Source organism: Plecotus auritus (assembly GCF_963455305.1).
Source record: "Plecotus auritus genome assembly, chromosome: 13".
Lineage (NCBI taxonomy): Eukaryota > Metazoa > Chordata > Mammalia > Chiroptera > Vespertilionidae > Plecotus > Plecotus auritus.
In genome coordinates this window covers 3,839,203-3,861,144 of record NC_137779.1, presented here as the reverse complement: position 1 = coordinate 3,861,144, position 21,942 = coordinate 3,839,203, and the positions used below count along the sequence as shown (strand labels likewise).

The window sequence follows — 21,942 nt, the reverse complement described above, 5'->3', positions numbered from 1 at the left end:
CCCAGAAGTGGAATTGCTGGGTCATAAGGCAGTTCCATTTTTTATTTTTTATTTTATTTTATCCTCACCTGAGGATGTTTTTTCCATTGATTGTGGAAGAGAGCAGAAGGGAGGGAGGAAGAGGTGAAGGAAGAAGAGAGAGAGAGAGAGTGAGAGAGAGAGAGAGAGAGAAAGAGAGAGAGAGAGAGAGAAGGAGAGAGAGAGAGAGAGAGAGAGAGGTGAAAGATGTGAAAGAGACACATTGTTTGGTTGCCTCCCACATACACCCTGACACAGTTCCCGGATGGAACCTACAACCCAGGTACGTGCCTTGGCCGGGAATTGAACCCATGTCCTTCCAGTGCATGGGACAGTGCTCTAACCCACTGAGCTGCACCAGCCAGACCCATTTTTTTATTTTTCTGAAGAACCTCCATACTGCACCAATGGCTGCACCAGTCTGCATTCTCATCAACGGTGCACAAGGGTTCCTTTTTTCTCCACATCCTCAGCAACACTTGCTGTTTGTTGATTTATTGAAGACAGCCATTGTGATCGGTGTGAGGTGATCTCTCATTGTGGTTTTGATTTGCATTTCTCTTATGGTTAATGACACTGAGGATCTTTTCATAGGTCTATTGGCATCTGTCTGCCCTGTTTAGAGAAGTGACTATTCAGGTCCTTTGCCCACTTTTTAATTGGATTGTTTGTTTGTTGGTGTTGAGTTTTATAAGCACTTTATAAATTTGGGATATTAACCCCTATTGGATGAATCATTGGCGGATATGTTCTCTCCATTTCAGTGGGTTGTCTTTCCATTTTGGTCGTTGGTTTCCTCTGCTGTGCAAAAACTCTTTAGTTTGATGTAGTCCCATTTGTTTATTTTTATTCTGTTTCCCTTTAGTTTGATGTAGTCCCATTTGTTTATTTTTATTCTGTTTCCCTTGCCAAGGAGACATATCAGAAAAACATATTGCTACTAGAAATATCTGAGATTTTACTGCCTATGTTTTCTTTTAGGATTTTTTATGATTTTGAGTCAAACATTTAAGTCTTTAATCCATTTTGAGTTGATTCTTGTGTGCGTGTAAGAAAGTTGTCTAATTTCTTTTTGTTTTTGCACATATATGTCCAATATTCCCAACACTAGTTATTGAATAGACTATCTTTACCCCATTGTACGATTTTGTCTCTTTTGTCAAGTATTAATTGACGATAAGTTGTGAGTTTATTTCTGGATCTCTGTGCGCTTCCACCGATCAGTAGGTCTGTTTTTATGCCAGTACCATGTCCTTCTGATTACCCATGGCCTTGTAGTGTTGTTTGATAAGACAGCATGATTCCTCCAACTTTGTTCTCCATTCTCAAGATCACTATTGCTATTTGGGGTCTTTTGGGGTTCCATATAAATTTTTGGAATATTTGCTCTACTTCTGTGAAATATGCCATTGTATCTTGATAGGAATTGCATTGAATCTGTAGATTGCTTTTGGGTAGTATGGACATTTTAATGATGTTAATTATTCCTATCCATGAGCATGGCAAATGCTTCCACTTATTTGTATCTTCTTCAATTTCCTTCTTTAGTGTCTTATCATTTTCTTAGTGTAGGTCTTTTAAATAAGTTAGTTTATTCCTAAGTATATTTTTCTTTTTGACACAATTGTGAATGGAATTGTTTTTTCAGTGCCACTTTCTGACAGTTCTTTATATAAATGTGTGTATAAAAATGTAACTGATTTCTGCACATTTATTTTGTATCTGCTACATTAATGAATTCATTTATCAGTTCTAGTAGTTTTTGGATAAATCTTCAGGTTCTCTATATACATTATGATATCATCTGTGAATAATGACAGTTTTACTTCTTCCTTTCCAATTAGAATGCTTTTTATTTCTTCTTCTTGCCTGAGTGCTGTGGCTAGGACTTCCAGCACTGTGTTGAATAAGGGTGGTGAAAACAGATACACTGTCTTGTTCCCAGTCTTAAGTGGAACACTTGTAGTTTCTGCCCATCGATATGATGCTGGCTGTGGCTTCTGCCGGACGTGGGCTTTAATAGGTTGAGGTATGTTCCCTCTATTTCCACTTTGCTGAGAGTTTTTATCGTAAAAGGGTACTGTATTTTATCAAATGCCTTTTCTGCATCTGTTGACATGATCGTTGTGCTTTTTATCCTCATTTTATTTATGTGATGTTTCACATTTACTGATTTGTGAATATTTTACCAAACTTGAATCCCTGGGATTTTAGCATCTATTGTCATCAGGAATATTAGCCTATGATGTTCTTTCTTTGTCATGTTTTACCTAGTTTTGGAATTAGGATAAGGCTGGCCTCATAGAATGAGCTTTGGAGTCTTGCCTACTCTTGAATTTTTTGGAGTAGTTTGAGAAGAGTAGGTTTTTTTGCCTGGTGTGTGTGTGTGTGTGTGTGTGTGTGTGTGTGTGTGTGTGTGTTAATTCTCACCTAAGGATTTTTTCCCATTGCTTTTCAGAGGGAGAGGGAGAGAGAGAAACATAATGTGAGAGAGACACACACACATCAACTGGTTGCCTCCCGCACCCACCTCAACTGGGGGCATGGAGCAAACCTGCAACTCAGGCACATGGAGCAAACCTGCAACTCAGGCACATGCCCGTAACTGGGAATCAAACTGGTGACCCCTGGATGCGTGAGCTGACACTCCAGCCAAGGCAAGAAAGACTGGTTTTAATTCTCTGAATGTTTGATAAAATTCACCTTTAAAGTCATCCAGTCCAGCGCTTTTGTTTGTTGGGAGTTTTTGATTACAGCTTCATTTTCACTAGTTGTAACGTAACTCTTCAGATTCTCTGATTCTTCCTGATTTAGTTTTGGAAGATTGTATGTTTCTAGAAATTTTTCCATTTCACCCTGATTATCTGCTGGCATATGGTTGTTCACAGTATTTTCTCACAATCCTTTGCATATCTTTGGTGTCAGTTGTTATTTCTCCTCTTTCATTTCTGATTTTATTTCTCATTTTTTCTTGATGAGTCTGGTTAAAGGTTTGTCAATCTTGTTTATCTTTTCAAAGAACCAGCTCTTGGTTTCGTTGATCATTTATATTTTTAGACTCTATTTCATTTATTTCTGCATTGGTGTGTATTATTTCCTTCCTTCTGCTCACTCTGAGCTTTGTTGTTGTTGTTCTCCAAGTTCACTTCAGTGTAAAGTGACTTTGTTTATTTGAGCTTTTCTTTGTTTCCTGAGATCGGCCCATAACGCTATGAATGTCCTCTTAGGACTGTTTCTGTTGTGTCCCACAGATGTTGGGTTGTTACGTTCTCATTTTCATTTGTCTCATGGTATCATCTGATTTCTTCCTTGGTCTCATCGTTAACCCCTCTTGGTTTAGTAACATGTTATTTAGCCTCCATGTCTGTGTGTGTTTTCCAGTTTTCTTCTTGTGATTGATTTTGAGTTTCATAGCATTATGGTCAGAGAAGATGCTTGATACGATTTCAATCTTCTTAAATTTATTGAGACTTGTTTTGTGTCTAACATGTGGTCTATGTTAGAAAACATCCCAGGTGCGCTTGAAAAGAGTGTATATTCTGCTGCTTTGGGGTGAAATGGTTTGAAGACATAAATTAAATCCATTCAATCTAGTGTCTCATGTGTAAGGCCGCCATCTCCTTGTTGATGTTCTGTCTGGAAGAGCTATCCATTGGTGTCAAAAGGGTGTTAAACTCCCTGCTGTTATTTATATCGCTGTCCATCTCTCCCTTGTGTCCATCCAGATTTGCTGTACACAGTTCAGTGCTGCTATTTCGGGTGCATAAATGTTTACAGGTTAGATCCTCTGTTGCATGGCGTCCTTTATCATGATGTGCTTTCCTTCTTGGTCTCCTACTGTAACCTTCGCTTTAAAGTCTGTTTTGCCAGGCGTAGGTATTGCTACCCCAGCTTTCTTTTTTCTTTTCATTTACATGAAATACCTTTTTCTATCTCTGTACTTTCAGTCTGTGTGTACCTTCTGTTCTGAGATGGGTCTCTCTCTCTCTCTCTCTCTCTTTTTTTTTTTTTTTTTGGTGGCTCTCTTGAAGACAGCATATATATGGGTCTTATTTTCTTATTCAGCAGCTACCTTATGTCTTTTGATTGGAGCATTTAAGCCATTTACACTTAAAGTGAATATTGATAGATATATATTTACTAGAAGCCCGATGCACAAAGGTTCGTGCTAGAATGGGCTTTCCTTTCTCTGGCTGATGGTACGGCCTTTGCACTCCCGCCCAGCCCCTTTCTGCTCAGGCCCGGGAGCCACCTCTTTCCGCTCCAGCCCCGCCTTCCCACGCTGCCCAGAGGCCCTGAGAGACTGGGGGTGGGGCAGAACGCAAGCGTCCTGCCCCCATCACTGGGCGCTTGTGTATGCAAATTAACCTCCATCTTTGTTGGGTTAATTTGCATTTCACTCCTGATTGGCTGGTGGCATAGCGGGAGTACGGTCAATTTACGTTTGTCTATTATTAGGTAAAATTGTCATTTTTTTAAACTATATTCCTCTGTTCTCCTCCTCCTCCTCTTCTTTCTTCTTCTTCTTGGAACCCTTTAAAATTTCTTGGACTGCTGCATTGGTGGCCACAAACTCCTTTACATTTTCTTGTCTGGGAAGGTTTTATTTCTCCTTCATTTTTAGTGATAGCTTTGTAGCATTGGTTGAAGGTCTGTGCTTTTCATCACTTTGAATATATCCTGCCAGTCCCTTCTGGCCTAAAATGTTGAGAAATCAGATGATAGTCTTATGGAAGCTCCCTCGTAGGTAACTGACTTCCTTTACTTTACAGGTTTTAAGAGTTTCTGTTTGTCTTTAACTTTTGCTATTTTAATTATGATGTGTCTTGGTATGGGCCTCTTTGGGTCCATCTTATTTGGGACTCTCTGTGCTTCCTGGACTTGTGTGTCTTTTCTTCACCAGGTAGGGGAAGTTTTCAGTAATTGTTTCTTTAAATAATTTCTGGGCCCTTTGCTCTCTCTCTTCTCCTTCTGGGACTGTGATGACATGGATGTGGTTACACTTCATGTTGTTCCAAAGGTCCCTTAAATTATCCGCATTTTTAAAAAATTTGTTTTTGTTTTTGCTGCTTTGATTGGGGGTTTTTTTCCACCTTGTCTTCCAATCACTGGTTTGATCCTCTGCTTCATTGAGGCTACTGTTCGTTCCTCCCACTGTATTCTTTATTTCAGATCTGGCATTCTTCAATTCTGACTTTATTATGATTTCTAAGCCCTTTTCATGCTGTTAAGCATCCTTATAATTATTACTCTGAGCTCTGTATCTGATATATTGCTTATCTCCACTTCGTGCAGCCCCTCTTCTGAAAAATCATCTTGTTCTTTCATTTGGGGCCTGTTTCTTTGTCTCTCCATTTTGGCTCCCCCTTTGTTTTTGTTTGTAAGTATTGGGTAAACCTTCGGTGACTCCCAGTCTTGGTATGGTGGCTTTATGTAGGAGGTGACCTGTGTGGCCCAGTGGTGCAGTCTCCCTGATCACCAGACCTGGGTGCTCTAATGACGTCCCTTGTGTGCTTTATTTAGGCCCTCTTGTTGTAATTGAGTCTTGATTGCTATTGGCCCATTTGTGCATGGGCTCGACCCTCAGGCTGGCTGACAGTGAGACTCAACCTCCAACACAGCAGGCAAGCTGCTGTGCGTGCTGATCACGAAGTGGGTTCACCTCAGCAGCGATGGTGCCGCCAACACCTCCCCGTGGATGTGCTGCTTGTGAAGCTTATTGGACCCTGCTCTGCTGTCGTCTGAAGCTGGCCTCTGGGTGGGTTGGTTCTGGGCCTCTTCGGAGGGACTCTGGTGCAGGCCAGATCAGATGCTGTCTGACCGGCTCTGGACAGCCTGTGTGGAGCTGTCAGCCATCCACAGCTGTGGCTCCTTCTGCTGGACCTATGTGCATGTGGAAAGGACCACGCTCTGCACCCACAGATCCGCCTCTAGTTCATTGTCATGTAAAGTATTGTTTGCTTGTAGTTATCTCCATGTTACTAGTCATTTTCTGATTTTGTTGTTGTTCTCTGTTTCTTTGTTATTCTTTTGTATGTTGATGATTTTCTGTAGTGTTCTATTTGGATTATTTTCTTCTTAATACTTGTATACCTCTTGTAGATTTTTGGTTTATGGTTACTTATGCTTCATATATACCAAGCTATGTTTATAGCCATCTATTTTAACCTAATGTTTGCTTGCATTTGAACACATTCTGAAATGATTATCCTTTTTACTTACCTCCTCCATGTTTATATTTTTGTAATTATTATTACTTCTTTTTTGTGTGTATCTTTAAAGTTACTGTTGTAAATACACATGATTTTCTTAGTTTTGCCTTTTATCTTCTGTACTAGCTTTATAATTGGTTGATTCACTGTTTTTTATTATGCGTTTACCATTGTAAGTGAGAGTTTTTTCTTTATATTATTTTCTTATTCATATTTTTTATCTTTTCTTCTTCTTTGAGAAGTCCCTTTAACATTTATTGTAATACTGGTTTGGTGGTGATGAACTCCTTTAGCTTTTTCTGGGCTGAGAAGCTCTTTATCTCTTTATCAATTGTAAGCCATAGCCTTGCTGGGTAGAATAATCTTGGTTGTAGGTCCTGCTTCATCACATTGACTATTTTGTACCAATCCCGTATGGCCTGCAACGTTTTTGTTGAGAAATCAGCAGACAGTCTTATGGGAACGCTCTTGTAAGTAACTAACTGCTTTTGTTCTTGCTGCTTTTAAGAGATTCTCTCTTTGTCTTTAACCTTTGGCATTTTAACTATATGCTTCTTGGTGTGGGCCCTTTGGGTTCATCTTGTTTTGAACTCCGCAATTCCTGGACTTTTATGGTACCCGCTATGATTCAAATGTTGTCCTAGAGGTCCCTTAAACTGTCCTCACTTTTTAAAAATTCTTTTTTTCAAATAGCTGTTCTACTGCGTGTTTTCTGTTTGCTTGTCTTCCAGATCACTGATCTGACCCTCCACTTCATTTAATCTGCTGTTGATTCCATCTAATGTATTCTTCATTTCTGACAGGCTTTTTCCTATGGTTTCTAGTATAAGTTTCACTAACTTCATTTATTCTTTTCTTAGGTTCATTGAGCATCCTTATAACCATTGTTTTGAATTCTGTACCTGGTAGGTTGCGAGTTTTGTCCTGTTCTTTCATTTGGGACATTTTCTTTGTCTCATTATTTTGGCTACCTCCCTGTGTTTCTACATATCAGGTAGATCTGCTTCATCTCTCAGTTTGGGCAGAGCATTTTTATGTAGTAGGGTTTTTGTGTGGCCCAATGGTGCAAGTCCCTGGTCACCCAAGCTGGGTGTCCCATGGTGTCCTTGTGTGGCTTGAATGTACCCTCCTGTTGTAGGTGACCCTTGATTGCTGTTGGTCTGTCATTGGGTGGGAATGACACTATGGCTGACTTGCTGTGAGGACTGGCTGTGACAAGCTGTTGTGTGGGATTCACCTTAGTCGGGTTCTGGTTCCTATTAAGTCCACACTTTGAGTGTATCATTTGTTGAGCTATTTGGGTGCTGCTCTAATGTGTCTGACATTGGCCACTGGGTATGTTGGTTCTGGGGCCTCCTTGCCATCCGGTGGGGTCTCATGGAATTACCATGGTGTGGTGAGCTAGCAGTGTTAGCCAGGTTAATTGAGACTCAGATTTGGTGCCTGCCTATACCTGCCACCTATTTGGGGGAAGGGCTCAACAAAGGAAAAATGGCACCTGCAGGCACTTTAGTCCCAGAGAGAGTTGACCCTCTAGCCCTTGCTCTGAAGCAGGGTGGTTCAGTTCTTCCCCATGTTTCCCACATACTTTTTGAGCTATTGCCCCTTCACTAGAGCTTAGTGTGAGTTTTTTTAAGCAAGTGAGTCTGTGCTCTGCTTGGGCCCTTTAAGAGGAAAGCCTGGGATCCCACCCAGATGGAGTCTTAGCTGATTTTCACAGAAAGACATTGTGGGGACTATTCTTCCTGGCACTGGTACTCTGGGCTGAAGAACCCAGTGGGGGCTGGTACCCCTCACTCCTCAGGGGGGACTTCCATAGCTAACATATTCCTGCTGATTCTTATCCACCACACAGTGTAGAACCAGTCCATTTCACATCCCTACCAATCTCAACATGGCTCTTTTTATATTTTTAGTTATAGGGTCCTGTTCCACTAGTCTACAATGGTTCTCAAAGATGGATGTTCTATAATTTAGATATAATTTTGATGAGAAATGGTGAGCATGTTGTAGAAGACCTAAGAAACCCAAGTGACACTTAGAGAAACGGAGTTACACAGCTTTATTACGCCGGCCGTCTCAGAGGAGTCGCCTCTCAAAGTCTGAGCAAAGCAATATGGTGGAAGCTCTTCTTTATACCCCTTTGTGTCTTTGTCCCCCAAATATGGAACGGGACTTCTGGACCTTTCGTGGGCTTTGCAAAAAGCCCCAGGTGTTGGGATGGGGGTCTTGAGAGCACACCTATGGGCCTGGCCTGGCGTCAGCACTGATAACCCCCTCCAGGGGTTGTGTATTGTTCAGTTTATGGCCTCAGGTCTCGCAAGACCAGATTCTGGGAAAGGGGCAGTGACTTAATTATAGGCTATCAAGAATGTACATTAGGTTACTGGCACAAATTCAGATTGCTAGCCCCCCCCCCCCAAAAAAAAATGTCTTATTTTCCCCATCAAGCACAGCATTTACTTATTCTTTCATCTGGACCAGAGTCAGGAGTGCCCTGCGAGACATGATTATCTTTAATTTAGAGATAGCAAACTGACAGCCTGGGAGGTGAGTCGTGCTGCCCAAGGTGGCACATACATCATGCCAAGGCTGTAGTGAAATCCAGTTGGCCTGATCCCAAAGCTTTCCTTTCACGGTACAACACTGTTTTTAGATCTCTCGCTCATGACACGCGTAGAAATGGAGGTACTTGCAATGGAAATAAATAGAAGTGGCCTCGATACAAGAAAAAAGCTGGGAGTGTTGGGTGTCGTGAAATGTTAAAATGGTTCGTTATAAGGGTTGGCTATCACTTTCTTTTCATCTATTTAGGATTTGAAGGGCCGGTTTATTATTCTTGAGTGACTGTAAATGTCATCCTTGAAGTGGAATGGGTACTTGTTAGAATAATATTTTTTAAAATAATCCTTCATTTTGAAAGTATTACATATGTCCCTTTTTCCTCCCCATTGACCCTCTCCTGCCCGGCCCGGCCCCGCCCCAGGCCCTCACTGCCCCATTGTTTGTGTCCATGGGCCATGCATATAAATTCTTGATTGAAACCAGTGAAGACTACATTGCATATTGCTTGGCATCTGAGTTGCATGGAACTGATGTAACATTTGAATGAAAGCAGCCTTCTGACTGCTCCAATATCAGTTCCATTAAAGAAAGGTAGCCCCGCCCGCTAAAGACGGCTTCTGGGGCCCCCCACCCCGCCCGCACCCCGAGGTCACGCAGACGCCTCTCTTGCAGCCCAAGCAGCTGTTCTGGAACAGCGACTGCACCCGGCGCTGCCGCTGCTTCAGGCGCAACCTGATCCAGTGCGACCCGCGCCAGTGCAAGTCAGACGAGGAGTGCGCGCTGCGCAACGGGGTGCGCGGCTGCTTCAGCACCAGGACCTCCTACTGCCTGGCGGCGGGCGGCGGCGTCTTCCGCACCTTCGACGGAGCCTTCCTGCGCTTCCCCGCCAACTGCGCCTTCGTGCTCTCCACCATCTGCCAGAAGCTGCCTGACATCTCCTTCCAGCTCATCATCAACTTCGACAAGTGGTCGTCCCCCAACCTCACCATCATCTCGCCCGTCTACTTCTACATCAACGAGGAGCAGATTCTCATCAGCGACCGCAACACCGTCAAGGTGACCCACCCACCTGGTTCTCGGAAACGTGCGGGCGGCCTGGCCAGGGCCCGCGCAGCGTGCTTTCCCTGATGACCAGGTGTGAGGGTCACAGGCTGCCGCTCATAGGCACCACGCACAGATCATCCCCTTTTATTTGCGTTTTATTTTTTAACTGTATTTTTATTGACTTCAGAGAGGAAGGGAGACGGAGGGAGAGAGAAACATCCGTGATGAGAGAGAATCATTGACGGGCTGCCTCCTGCACGACCTCCACTGGGGATCGATCCTGCAACCTGGGCCTGTGCTCTTGACCAGACCCGAACCTGAGGCCCTTCAGCCGCAGGCCTGCGCTCTATCCGCTGAGCCAAACCGGCCAGGGCAGGTCCCAGATTTTAAAGAGTGCAGTATAAAGGCTCCATGAGTGTAGGAGCGGGCCCCTTTGTCCCTTTGCTGACAGTCTGAGGCTGGCGGGGCTCACGCAGGATCTGGGGTGTAATGATGCCGGTGCCGATGGAGCTTCAGGTGGTAACATGCAGAGGCCTCTGCTCTCTCCGGATTAATTCCCATTGAGCATCTCATTTGAGCGTTTGCAATTATTCTGGCTCTGCCCACCTACACGCAGACACGCTCTTCCATCTCTGCCATCTTTCCCAGAAGCTGAGAGAAGGCGAGCATTGGCCTAAAAACACAGGTACCTAAACAACGCCCTGAAGGAGGGCGCGTCCCGCACTAGGACAGGGCCCAGGAGTACATGCCAGCGGGAGGCAAACGGCGGGCGGGGGTGCTGTCCCCACCACTGGCTTCCCGGGGCAGCTGCCTGGCTCCTGTGCGTCTGAGACATGTAGGAAAATGAATAAATACATGCATGAGCCTCAGCCCACCCACGGCGAACGTGCCTCTCTACCTGGAGTCCTCCCACCCCTTCCCTTTAAGAAGGTAACCTGCTCTGGTGAGCTATTGACAGGGACTCCCAGCCTCAGGTCAACCGGCTGCTCGCCACAGGTAGACCTGAGGATGGAGTCAGACCCCGATGCTCCGGTTACAGCCAGGGAGGGCAGAGAGGGACCAGGACACACACAAGCATTTTTTGGAATTGCACAGTGCTGTGTGTATCTGCGTTCCAGCACTGGCTTGGGTAAGGGAGTGGGTCTTTATGTGAACCATCATCACGTAGCTTAGTCTCCAGAGTGAGGCAAAAGCCTGGCAGCGTTTTGTAAGCTTAAAGGAGGCGTTTCCATTCTACTGCTGGCTTTTCACCTCAGGGAAAGCTGCTGCTGTTTTTTGACATCCCAGCTCCTTTTGCACATTGGCCCACGTAGACACAATGATACTCGTCCAGAATCCAGGAGCCAGAGGTGACGTAGCCACCCAACACAGCAAAACTGACATTGTTGCCGAATAAAATACCCCACGCTGCCAAAATAGAAAGTAATCATCTTTTTAAAGGCTTCTGATTTTTTCAGAAATAAAATTTACTAATAACCTGCAGGTGAAAAAAATACCATTTGTTTTGTAAGTATAAGAAAAGCATGTTATGTTCTATCTACGGGCTAAGAAAAGACGTTGTTAAAAGCAGGAAAATGATGAGTGCAGGAAATGCTATGCTGCCGGCTGTCTCGGCTGGACACCTGTCAACTCTGTACGCGAGAGGACAGTAAAGAGAGCTGCAACCCTGCAGGCCATGCTGGCCACGCCAGCCTCCTCGGGCGGGACTGGCCTTCATTTCCGGTCACTGTTTGTGCTTGGGAAAGCCACGCCTTGGCTGTGGGTCACAGTTTTCTAACGTTTTCTTGCCTCTGCTTTCATATTTTGCTTCTTTGTGGGGAACTGTGGCCAGTAAGATGAGTGAGTGTCCTTGAGCTCTGGAGCAGGGGGCAGCAAAGTACAGGATTTAGCCAAATTTACTTGCTGCCTATGTTTGTAAGTAAAACTTTATTGGAACACAGCCTCGGTGACATCTTGTCTATGGGCTGCTTTCCTGCCATGAGGTTAGTTGAGTAGCAATAGAGACCATAAAATATTAACTCTGGCCCGTTCCAGTCAGCGCTTGCAAACCTCTGCCCTAAGGATCGTTTGCTTTTATTGTCTTCCACAGGTGAACGGCACACAAGTGAATGTCCCGTTTATAACTGGGCTGGCAACCAAAATCTACAGCAGCGAGGGGTTCCTGGTGATTGACACCAGCCCCGACATCCAGATACACTACAATGGCTTCAACGTCATAAAAATCAGCATCAGCGAGAGGCTGCAGAACAAAGTGTGTGGCCTCTGTGGCAACTTCAATGGGGACTTAACGGATGACTACGTGACCCTGCGGGGGAAGCCGGTGGTGAGCAGTGTGGTGCTGGCCCAGAGCTGGAAAACCAACGGCATGCAGAAGAGGTGAGAGGCCAGCCACGGCTCGGCCCACCCCCTTCCATGGGCGGCCGTGGAAAACGCTCTTTCCGTAGCATCACTTTCTCCTCCTGCATAGAGCGAGCCGAAGTCTCCGGAGTGTTCATGACACAAAGAGACACATCAGAGGCCTTGGTAGTGTCTTGTGTGGCAGAGGGAGGACCTGGGTTAGGTGGTGTCGCTGAATTTTCACCGAGTCTGCCCAGGCTTACACCTAGAAGCCTTCGCCAGTGGCCGGCTGGCACCCAAGCACTCGGCGGGGGTGGGGTTCAGAGTTAACTCAGGGAAAGGGGGCACAGCTTGCTCCCCAGTGCTGGTCCAGTCGTGTGCTTCTGACTCTTACGGGAGGGCTTGGGTGCGGCTGGCTGGTGACGTTGGTAGGAGTCAAAAAATCCTCTTTAAACACAGAAGTCACCAAGGCCCTAACTCCAACTTCGAGTGAGCTCTACACGTTATTTCCGTGGGGGTTAACTTAGGGCCCCCTGGGGTGCTAGTCTGGCTCTGTAGACAGACTTCTCCTAGCTGGCACTGCACAGTGGCTTTAACACGCCAGACATCCGCTAATGCCCAGATGTGGACAGAAAGCTTCAAACCCCGTGTGAGCCTCTCGGGTATAGTAGTTATTATTACGATTGCTATTTGTTAGATCACTACTTGCTTGCGGTTATTGTGTCAGTTCTACCAGCCAGTTACATCAAAGGCTAATATGTCAGGCTCTACCTTTGTCTGGTACTTGGCTACCAATTCAGTTTAATTTTATGCTCACTTATCCCGGCGACATAACTTCGAGATGACCTGAGCTTCCTGAGGTCGCAAGCCGGTTGGTGTTGGGATCGGTGTGGTGTGTTGGCTTCTGGGTCCGCAGAGGAGGCAGTAGACAGGTCTTCCCCCCCCGCCCCCCCGGAGCCCAGGGGCTGCTTTGCTTCCCTCTCTGACCCGCCCCCTCACCCGCAGCTGCAACGAGCTGCAGTTCTCGCAGTACGCAGCCGCCTGCGACAACGTGCACATCCAGAGGCTGCAGGGCGACGGCTACTGCCTGAAGCTCACGGACATGAAGGGCTTCTTCCAGCCCTGCTACGGGCTGCTTGACCCGCTGCCCTTCTACGAGTCCTGCTACCTGGACGGCTGCTACAACCACCGGAAGCTGCAGCTGTGCGGCTCGCTGGCCGCCTACGGGGAGGCCTGCCGCTCCTTGGGGATCCTCAGCACCGAGTGGATCGAGAAGGAGAATTGCTGTAAGAGAACTGTTTTGTTTTCTAAGTTAAGGGAGAACCGCGTTGCTGGTGGCATGGCTCTGCCCCTTTGGCTGGCTGGTCTCAGACCCGCATCCCGGGTTGGAAAGGTGGCTGCAGCCAGCTCCTGCCCAGGTGTGAGGTCCGGAGCACCTCCGGGGTTGCGGGGGGAGTTGAGATGAGGCTCTGGGTGGGACGAGCACCTGTGTAGTGACTTGTGAAGTGGAGGGACAGAGTACACATGGCACCCGATTGATCCAGGCCCCAAACTCGGCTCCATGCCGCTCCTTTAACACGGCCAGAGCCTGAATCAGAGGCAGTGTGCGTGGCAAGTGGCAAGCTGAGTTAGGATGGAGCTGGCCGTGTCACTGGATGGAAAGGAAGCTGTGGTTAGAATTATAAAGGGATTTTATATATACACTAGAGGGGGTCTCTCAGCCCGGCCTCTGCCCTCTCGTAGTCTGGGACAGGAGTGGGCCCAAGCTGGCAGTTGGACATCCCCCAAGGGGTCCTTAGTGCTGCTGCGGAGGCAAGAGAGGCTCCCACCGCCACTGCTGCGCTCGCCAGCCATGAGGCTGGCTTCTGCGTTGAGCATCTGCCCCCTGGTGGTCAGCGCGTGTTACAGTGAAAGGTCATTCCACCATTCAGTCAATTTGCATATTAGCCTTTTATTATATACGATAAAATAACTTTATATAACAAAAGGCTAATATGTTAAGTGTCCCTCCGCCCATCTGACTGGTCACTGTGACGTGCACTGATCACCAGGGGGCAGACGCTCAATGCAGGAGCAGCCGTGACACACACTGGCCATTTACAGAGAAACGGCAGGCACTGTGGACCTGATGCCGACAAAACAACCCTCGGCTTCCCCAAGTGGGACACAGGCCCCACCACCACCCCGGAGCATCAGCCCACCAAATCACAGCTGATGCTGCCATGGCACAAAATGTGGCCCACAGCCCAGCCCGGAAACAGTGGCTGTGGGTGCCAGGTAATGACGTCACGTAGCAACGCCTGGCTTCCTCTCCCTAGCGACTAGCCTCCTTGAAGTTTCTTCAGCCCAGGAACACAACTTGCTTTATAGCCAGGTGGAAACATTTTACACTGTAACCAAATGTCTGTGAAGCGTTTCCCGTGCCTCAGATCATTGATCCTCACAGAAGTCCTAGAGTAGGGAGACGGGAGACTTGGTGGAATCCTATTTTCTTTTCATTAGCTGGAAAATGGAGATTTAGAAAGTTTAGAAATTTGACCTGACTGAAAAGAAGTAAGAAATGGTGGACCTTGAAAATGACTTCAGGTTTTCTCACTTCACAGAATGTAGTCAAACACTGCTGCAGTTAAATATTTTACCCTTTGTTCTCCCTGTGTGACCTACAATAATAATCTGCTTCATGTTGATATTTACTGATGTGTTGCTGACAATTACCTGAAAGAGAAGTTGGGGTGTTTCACTGGGCTGGAAAAAGTTTAGCTAAGTCAGAAAGCAAGTCTAAGCAAGTTTATTCTATATAAATAAAAGGCTAAGTTGACTCACGCATGCACCATACATATAAAACTCTCGCTGGTGCCAATCGCACATGTGTGTTTCGATCTGTCGTTACTGATCGTGAATCTGGTTGACACTTCTATTATAGAGAAAGGGCAAACAGTGATAGTAAAATACTTCTTCTAATTAATTTTCTTTCAATGTGCACGAGTCCATGCACCGGGCCACTCGTCTATAATAATAAAAGCGTAAGTGACCATTGCAACTGAACAGACAATCGAACAGGCTGCATGGGGCAACCAGGCCGGCAGGGGGGTTAGTGAGGGACGACCAAACAACTGAGCAGCAGGCTGCATGGGGCAGTCAGGCTGGCAGGGGGCTTAGTGAGGGGCGACCAAATGACTGAACAGCAGTCTGCGTGGGGTGGCCAGGCCCACATGGGGGACAGTTGGAGGCAACCAGGCCGGCAGGGGGGTTAGTGAGGGGCGACCAGGCCGGCGTGGGGGGGGGCAGTTGGGGTGACCAGGCTGGCAGGGGGGTTAGTGAGGAGTGACCAAACGACTGAACAGCAGGCTGCGTGGGACAACCAGGCCGGCAGGGGGGTTAGTGAGGGACAACCAGGCCAGCAGGGGGGTTAGTGAGGGACGACCAAATGACTGAGCAGCAGGCTGCGTGGGGCAACCAGGCCAGCAGGGGGGTTAGTGAGGGACAACCAGGCCAGCAGGGGGGGCAGTAAGGGGTGACCAGGCCAGCAGGGGGGGCAGTAAGGGGTGACCAGGCCGGCGGGGGGGGGGCAGTTGGGGCGACCAGGCCGGCAGGGGGGTTAGTGAGGAGCGACCAAATGACTGAGCAGTAGGCTGTGTGGGGCGACCAGGCCAGCAGGGGGGCCAGTAAGGGGTTACCAGACCGGAGCGGGGGGAGGGTTAGTTAGGTGCAACCAGGCCAGTGGGGGGAGGACAGTTGGGGGCAACTAGGCCGGCAGGGGGGCAGTTGGGGGTGACCAGGCCAGCAGGGGGGAAGTTAGGGGCAATCAGGCAGGCAGGCAGGTGAGCAGTTAGGCGCCAGTGGTTCTGGATTGTGAGAGAGATGTCCGACTGCCGGTTTAGGCCCGAAACCGGCAGTCGGACATCCCCCGAGGGGTCCCAGATTGGAGATGGTGCTGGCTGGGCTAAGGAGAACCCCCCCCCCCCGTGCACAAATTTCGTGCACTGGGCCTCTAGTATATATATAATTAGTGATAAAGATCTATGGATTCTTGTATTTTTCTGTGGTAAGAACATTATTTGATACTAGAGGCCCAGTGCACGAAATTTCATGCACTGGGGCGGGGGGTACCTCAGCCCGGCCTGCCCCCTCTCACAATCTGGGAGCCCTCAGAGGATGTCCAAGGAGCGGGCCTAAGCCACAGTCTGGCCTCCCTCTGCAGGAGGCGGCTGGGAGATCATGGGAAGGTGCCGCCCCCATCACCCCGCTGCTGCTGCCACTGCCAGCCACCGTGGCTGCCGGCCCTCGGCCCTCGCTTCTCAGCACTGGCCCCGCTCCTCACCCACTGGTGGGTGGGGGGGGCGATCTGGGGCCAGGCCAGCTGCAGGGAGGGGCTGTGGGAGGTTGAGGCACAACAGGTTGCACCCTGTCCAGCCTCTGCGGAGGCGTGGCGCCGGGATCAGCCCGCACTGCTGCCTCTGCGGCTGCCTCTGCGGCTGCCTCTGCGGAAGGGGCAGCACTGGGACCAGAACTGCGCAGCCCCCTCCCCCTCTCCCGCTGCCTCTGCCGAAGGGCCCGCGCCGAGGCCTCTCCCACAGCAGCGCCGCCTCTGCTCCCACTCCTGCAACATTTCTAGGGTGTCTACTGTGATGTCACCAACCAGGGACAGCTCGCTGGCCAATGCACTCCTGTGGGGGTATTTAGCTGTGGTAGTGTTGCATGTTTGGGGTTCCCAAAGTGTCCCTGATCTATGGAGCTGGCCATGGTGACTGGGAGTCCTGGGTGGGGAGAACCAATCTGGGGGGAGACGTGGTGTGGTGAAGGCTGGGGCGGATCCGTGGTGATGGCTGGAATGTGGAGGCTGGGACTGCGGTCTGGAGACTGGACAGGGGCCAGAGATCTCACCTGGCTCCTGAGGGATGTGGCCATCTGCTGGCCAGAGAGCTGAGGCCTGTGGTCCTCTGAGAGCGTGTGCTGCTGGGGCTCATGGGTTTGTGAGGCCCGTGCTCACAGGAGACAGGCCAAGAGGTGTTGTGAGAGTTTTAGAAATGTTGTTTTTAATACACACCAGTATATCCATTTCAGCAAGCAAGAGTCGGGAGGGCGGGATATTTATGTCTCCGTGTGGGTCGGATGTAGGTGCAGGCGGTTGCAGGAAGCTGGGTCTAGCATTGCTTTTCTCGGCTGCTTAGCTTCTCTTGTGACACCTGAAATGAAAATAACAGGAAAACAGCAGAGAGGGCAGGAGCCTCGAGCGGGGACAATAGAAAGTACTGAGCGCAGGGGAGAAACTGAGGGCTGGAGAAAGGGACAGAATGTGCCTAACAGGGTTTGGCTGGCCTGGGACCCAACCTGCTGCAGGATCCGCTGCTGCTGCATGGCTGCGGGTAGCGTCAGCGTCCCGGAGGCTGCTGGAACCGGGCGTGTCCTGCAGGCCTGTAGCCGTGCCAGCGCTGCCCTTCTGTTGTTGCTGCTGCTGCTGTTGCTCCGTGGCATCTCTCCGTACTGTGGTTCATACTCTCCCCACTGGGGTTGCGCCCTGGGTTCATGGTGTTCACGGCCTGGCCCTGGGGGTTCAGGCTTCCCATTGCTTGCTGCTGCGGAGGGACAGCAGGTCGTGCCCCGCTGGCTTGCATGGTGTTCAGGTTCAGCAGGCTGGGCTAGAGCTGAAGGCCGGCTGGCTGGCCACTTACTTGGCCGTGTGCTATTTGATGAGAGCTGCCATCAGCTAAGGGTTTGACTTGAGGGTGTTGAGCATGTGCTGCTGCTGGGGGAGCTGGGAGACTTCAGGGTCCGCAGCAGGCCCTGCAGGGCACCTGGAGAGATGCTCTGAGGTGGCTGCACCCTGGGTCTGCATGGACATCACGGGTCTGGGCATGCCTCACATTGGCTGTTGCTGCGGGATGGACTCCGGCTGCCACTGCCGGGGCTCAGGGGGCAGGATAACAGGCCCACTGACCTGGTTGGGTCACATTCAGGCCCATGGGGGCCATCTGGCTCTCGGGGGTCACTGTGCCTCAGGGGCATGCCGTTGTCGGTGCTCACCCAGGACAGATGCTGCTGCTGCTGCGCTCACATGCAATCTGCTGGGCGCCTCCACTGCTGCAGGTGGGCCTGGGCGGGGGGGGGGGGGGGCACCTGGTTAGTGGGCTTCCCAGTGCAAACTGTGGTGGGGGCAGAGTTCTGGCCACGCTGGAGAAGCCGGCTAGTGACATGCTCACAGTTGAGGTCTGGGACAGAGTCGGGGGCTGTGGTGTCCAGGGTGTGCTGGGATGCAGTGTGGGTGGTGCTGAAGGAGGGGAAGGCAGACTCGGCTGAGGCACGGTGCGGGTGCGGGTGTGGATGGTGGCATCCGCTGGTGCATGAGCTACGCGTGCTGCTCTGTCTCCTGCTGGGGGAGCGCCTGCTTGATGCTGAGGCAGCAGGGAATGGGGCATGTGTTTTCTTGGCAGCGTTTGGCATGGTCGCAGCAAAGGGCCATGAACTGCTTGCACACTCCGCCCCCTCCATTGGTCTTGTGCTGGCAGCCCTTGGTGTGCTGCACAGCCCGCCTCATCTTCTGGCAGGACGGCTGCGGGCAGTTGGCGTCACTGCACTGGCGGGCACGCCTCAGGGACTGGATGCAGCGCTGGATGGCCTGGCGCTGCCACTCCCCGAGGCTCCTGGCCTGCGGCTCCCCTGGCTGCCGCCCTCATCGGCCTTCTCATCCAGCCCAGCCCACCGTCACCGTCTCGTGGGTGTGGCCCTTTGTGTTGCAGCAGTTGATGCAAAGGTCTTAGTCCTCACACCCACCCGCTGCTGCTCCTGCTCCCTTGGCAGCGTGGCTGCTCCGCCACGGGCCCTAGGCCCTTGCAGCTGCTGTGGCTTTGTCCGGATGGATGTCCAGATGGACGTCCAGAAGACGTCCGCTCTAATTAGCATATTACCCTTTTATTAGTATAGATAAGCCCGGTGCACGAAATTCATGCATGAGGGGGGGGTCCCTCAGCCAGGCCTGCACCTTCTCACAATCCGGGACCCCTCAGGGGATGTCCGACTGCTGGTTTAGGCCCGATCCCACCCTCAGGGATAGGGCCTAAACCGGCAGTCAAGACATCCCTCTCGCAATCCGGAACCACTGGCTCCTAACTGCTCACCTACCTGCCTGACTGCCTGATCGCCCCTAACCACTCTGCCTGCCTGCCTGATTGCCCCTAACCACTCGCCTGCTTGCCTGATCGCCCCTAACCACTCTGCCTGCCTGCCTGATCACCCCTAACCACTTGCCGCCTGCCTGATCACCCCAACGGCCTCTGCCTTGGCCCCTGCTGTAGCGGCTTCATCTGGAAGGATGTCCGGAATGACAGACATGAACTGCTTGCACACTCCGCACCCTCCATTGGGGATGGAGCAGCTATGTCTTCAGTGCTCGACTCCTCTCTGTTATGCTCTGGGCTGTGCTCCTTCAATAACTGTCCTCAAGTGATGCTGAAGGTTGTTTGGCTGTCCAGTCTAATTAGCATATTACGCTTTTATTATTATAGATATCCATTATTCTATCTGTTCATTTTCTTACCATGTTAATCAAATGGAGCGAATATGTATAAACATATACAAACTTGTCATATGCATATATGTGTGACCCTATACACAAGTGGCTACTCCATCCCATGATGTGGTGAGACACGCGTGTAGCAGGAGGCGTGGTGTTGCCTGACACGCACTCCCCAGGAAAAGTGCCACTCGAAGACACTGCACACGCATCAAGACAGAAAGATTAAACCTGACCAAGTGTCAGAACACAGTTTGTTCCAAACCTAAAACAAAGCAGCTAATTCCAGCATGCATTCAGTGATTTCAGAATCTCTCAGAATTACCCGTCTCTTTGGGAAATCAACAGAAATGCTTTGTTTGGTAATTTTAATATGTTGTGTTAACAAGCAATACTTTAATTAACTTTAACATTAACTGTGCTAAACTTTTTAAATTATCGAATTAAAAAAAACAACACATGAGTTTTTGTTTTTAACCTCAAAAGCCCACTCGTATAGGGCGTAGCTGAGGCGCCACTGGCAGCTGGGCCTCCTATCGCCAGGGAGATGTTTCCTTCCCGTGGGCTGTGGCCTCGACTCCTCTCTGCTATGCTCCGGGCTGTGCTCCTTCGATAACCGTCCTCAGGTGATGCTGACGGCTGTCTTCCAGGCCTCTCGGGGCACCAGGCAGCGGGTGGCCGGCTCCGCACGCCCAGGCCCCCCCTCGGTTGGCAGCTGGTCTCCTCACCCGCAGCCTCGGCGGCTCCGCCCCTTCCTTCGTTATCAGACGCGGGAGGGATGGAGCTGCTGTGTCTTCGGCGCTCACCCTCACGTGCCAGGAAGGACGGAAGAATTCTTGCATCGGATAGGGAGAGAGATGCTTTGCCAAAGACGCGAGTGTCTCGGAGAGAATGGTCAGTCAGTGGTTTCAAACTCAGCCGCTGCCGATCTTGGAGGTGGGCTGTGGGCTCCCGCCCCCAAAGCGTTGTTCCTCACGTGAAGACGGTGACGTTTCACTTGCCGCGTCACCCTTTGGCAAAATGGTGCCGTGAGCAATGCTTGTGAGCTGTGTGTAGGCTCTGGTTTATCTATTTTTATACAATTGAGTAGAAGCTTTGGGGAAGGTGGACCGTTAATCTTGGTTTAAGGGGACTCACTGGCCCTAAAACTGTCTTCTGAATGAGGACTTGCTGAGTGCCGCTGGGAGGTGGCTGGGTGCTGGGGTGCAGAGACGGGCAGCAGCCTGGCCAGGCCGCGCTCGGGGTGTGTCTCGGCAGAGACCTCTGGGCTGTCCTCCTCACGCAGCGCTGCTGCGGGAACCGGGGTGAGAGGCAGCTGTGAAGCGGCTGGGGGGGGGGGGGGTGAGGGGGGTGCGCAACTCGCAGAGCACGTGTGAGGGTGGAGGTCATGCCACTGCCCACACAGCCAGGACCCGCCCACACAGCCAGGGCCCGCCCACACAGCCAGGAGTGCCCACACAGCCAGGAGTGCCCACACAGCCAGGAGTGCCCACACAGCCAGGAGTGCCCACACAGCCAGGACCCGCCCACACAGCCAGGACCCGCCCACACAGCCAGGACCGCCCACACAGCCAGGAGTGCCCACACAGCCAGGACCCGCCCACACAGCCAGGACCGCCCACACAGCCAGGACCGCCCACACAGCCAGGAGTGCCCACACAGCCAGGGCCGCCCACACAGCCAGGACCCGCCCACACAGCCAGGACCGCCCACACAGCCAGGACCGCCCACACAGCCAGGACCGCCCACACAGCCAGGAGTGCCCACACAGCCAGGAGTGCCCACACAGCCAGGGCCGCCCACACAGCCAGGGCCGCCCACACAGCCAGGACCCGCCCACACAGCCAGGACCGCCCACACAGCCAGGACCGCCCACACAGCCAGGAGTGCCCACACAGCCAGGAGTGCCCACACAGCCAGGAGTGCCCACACAGCCAGGGCCGCCCACACAGCCAGGACCGCCCACACAGCCAGGACCCGCCCACACAGCCAGGACCGCCCACACAGCCAGGAGTGCCCACACAGCCAGGGCCGCCCACACAGCCAGGACCCGCCCACACAGCCAGGAGTGCCCACACAGCCAGGACCGCCCACACAGCCAGGAGTGCCCACACAGCCAGGAGTGTCCACACAGCCAGGACCCGCCCACACAGCCAGGCCCGCCCACACAGCCAGGCCCGCCCACACAGCCAGGACCGCCCACACAGCCAGGACCGCCCACACAGCCAGGGCCCACACAGCCAGGAGTGCCCACAC

At 50.6% G+C, this 21,942-nt stretch overlaps 1 protein-coding gene across 1 annotated transcript in view; it reads left to right on the top strand.

Annotated features, from left to right (window-relative positions):
- TECTA (tectorin alpha) overlaps positions 1–21,942 on the top strand; it is a gene marked incomplete at its 5' end in the record, with an annotated part of 115,844 nt that overhangs the window by 75,360 nt on the left and 18,542 nt on the right. Inside the window, 3 exons of the mRNA XM_080650190.1 lie at positions 9,468–9,851; positions 11,929–12,215; positions 13,182–13,462. Coding sequence (XP_080506316.1) covers positions 9,468–9,851; positions 11,929–12,215; positions 13,182–13,462 — 952 coding nt within the window. The remainder of the gene's footprint in view (positions 1–9,467; positions 9,852–11,928; positions 12,216–13,181; positions 13,463–21,942) is intronic.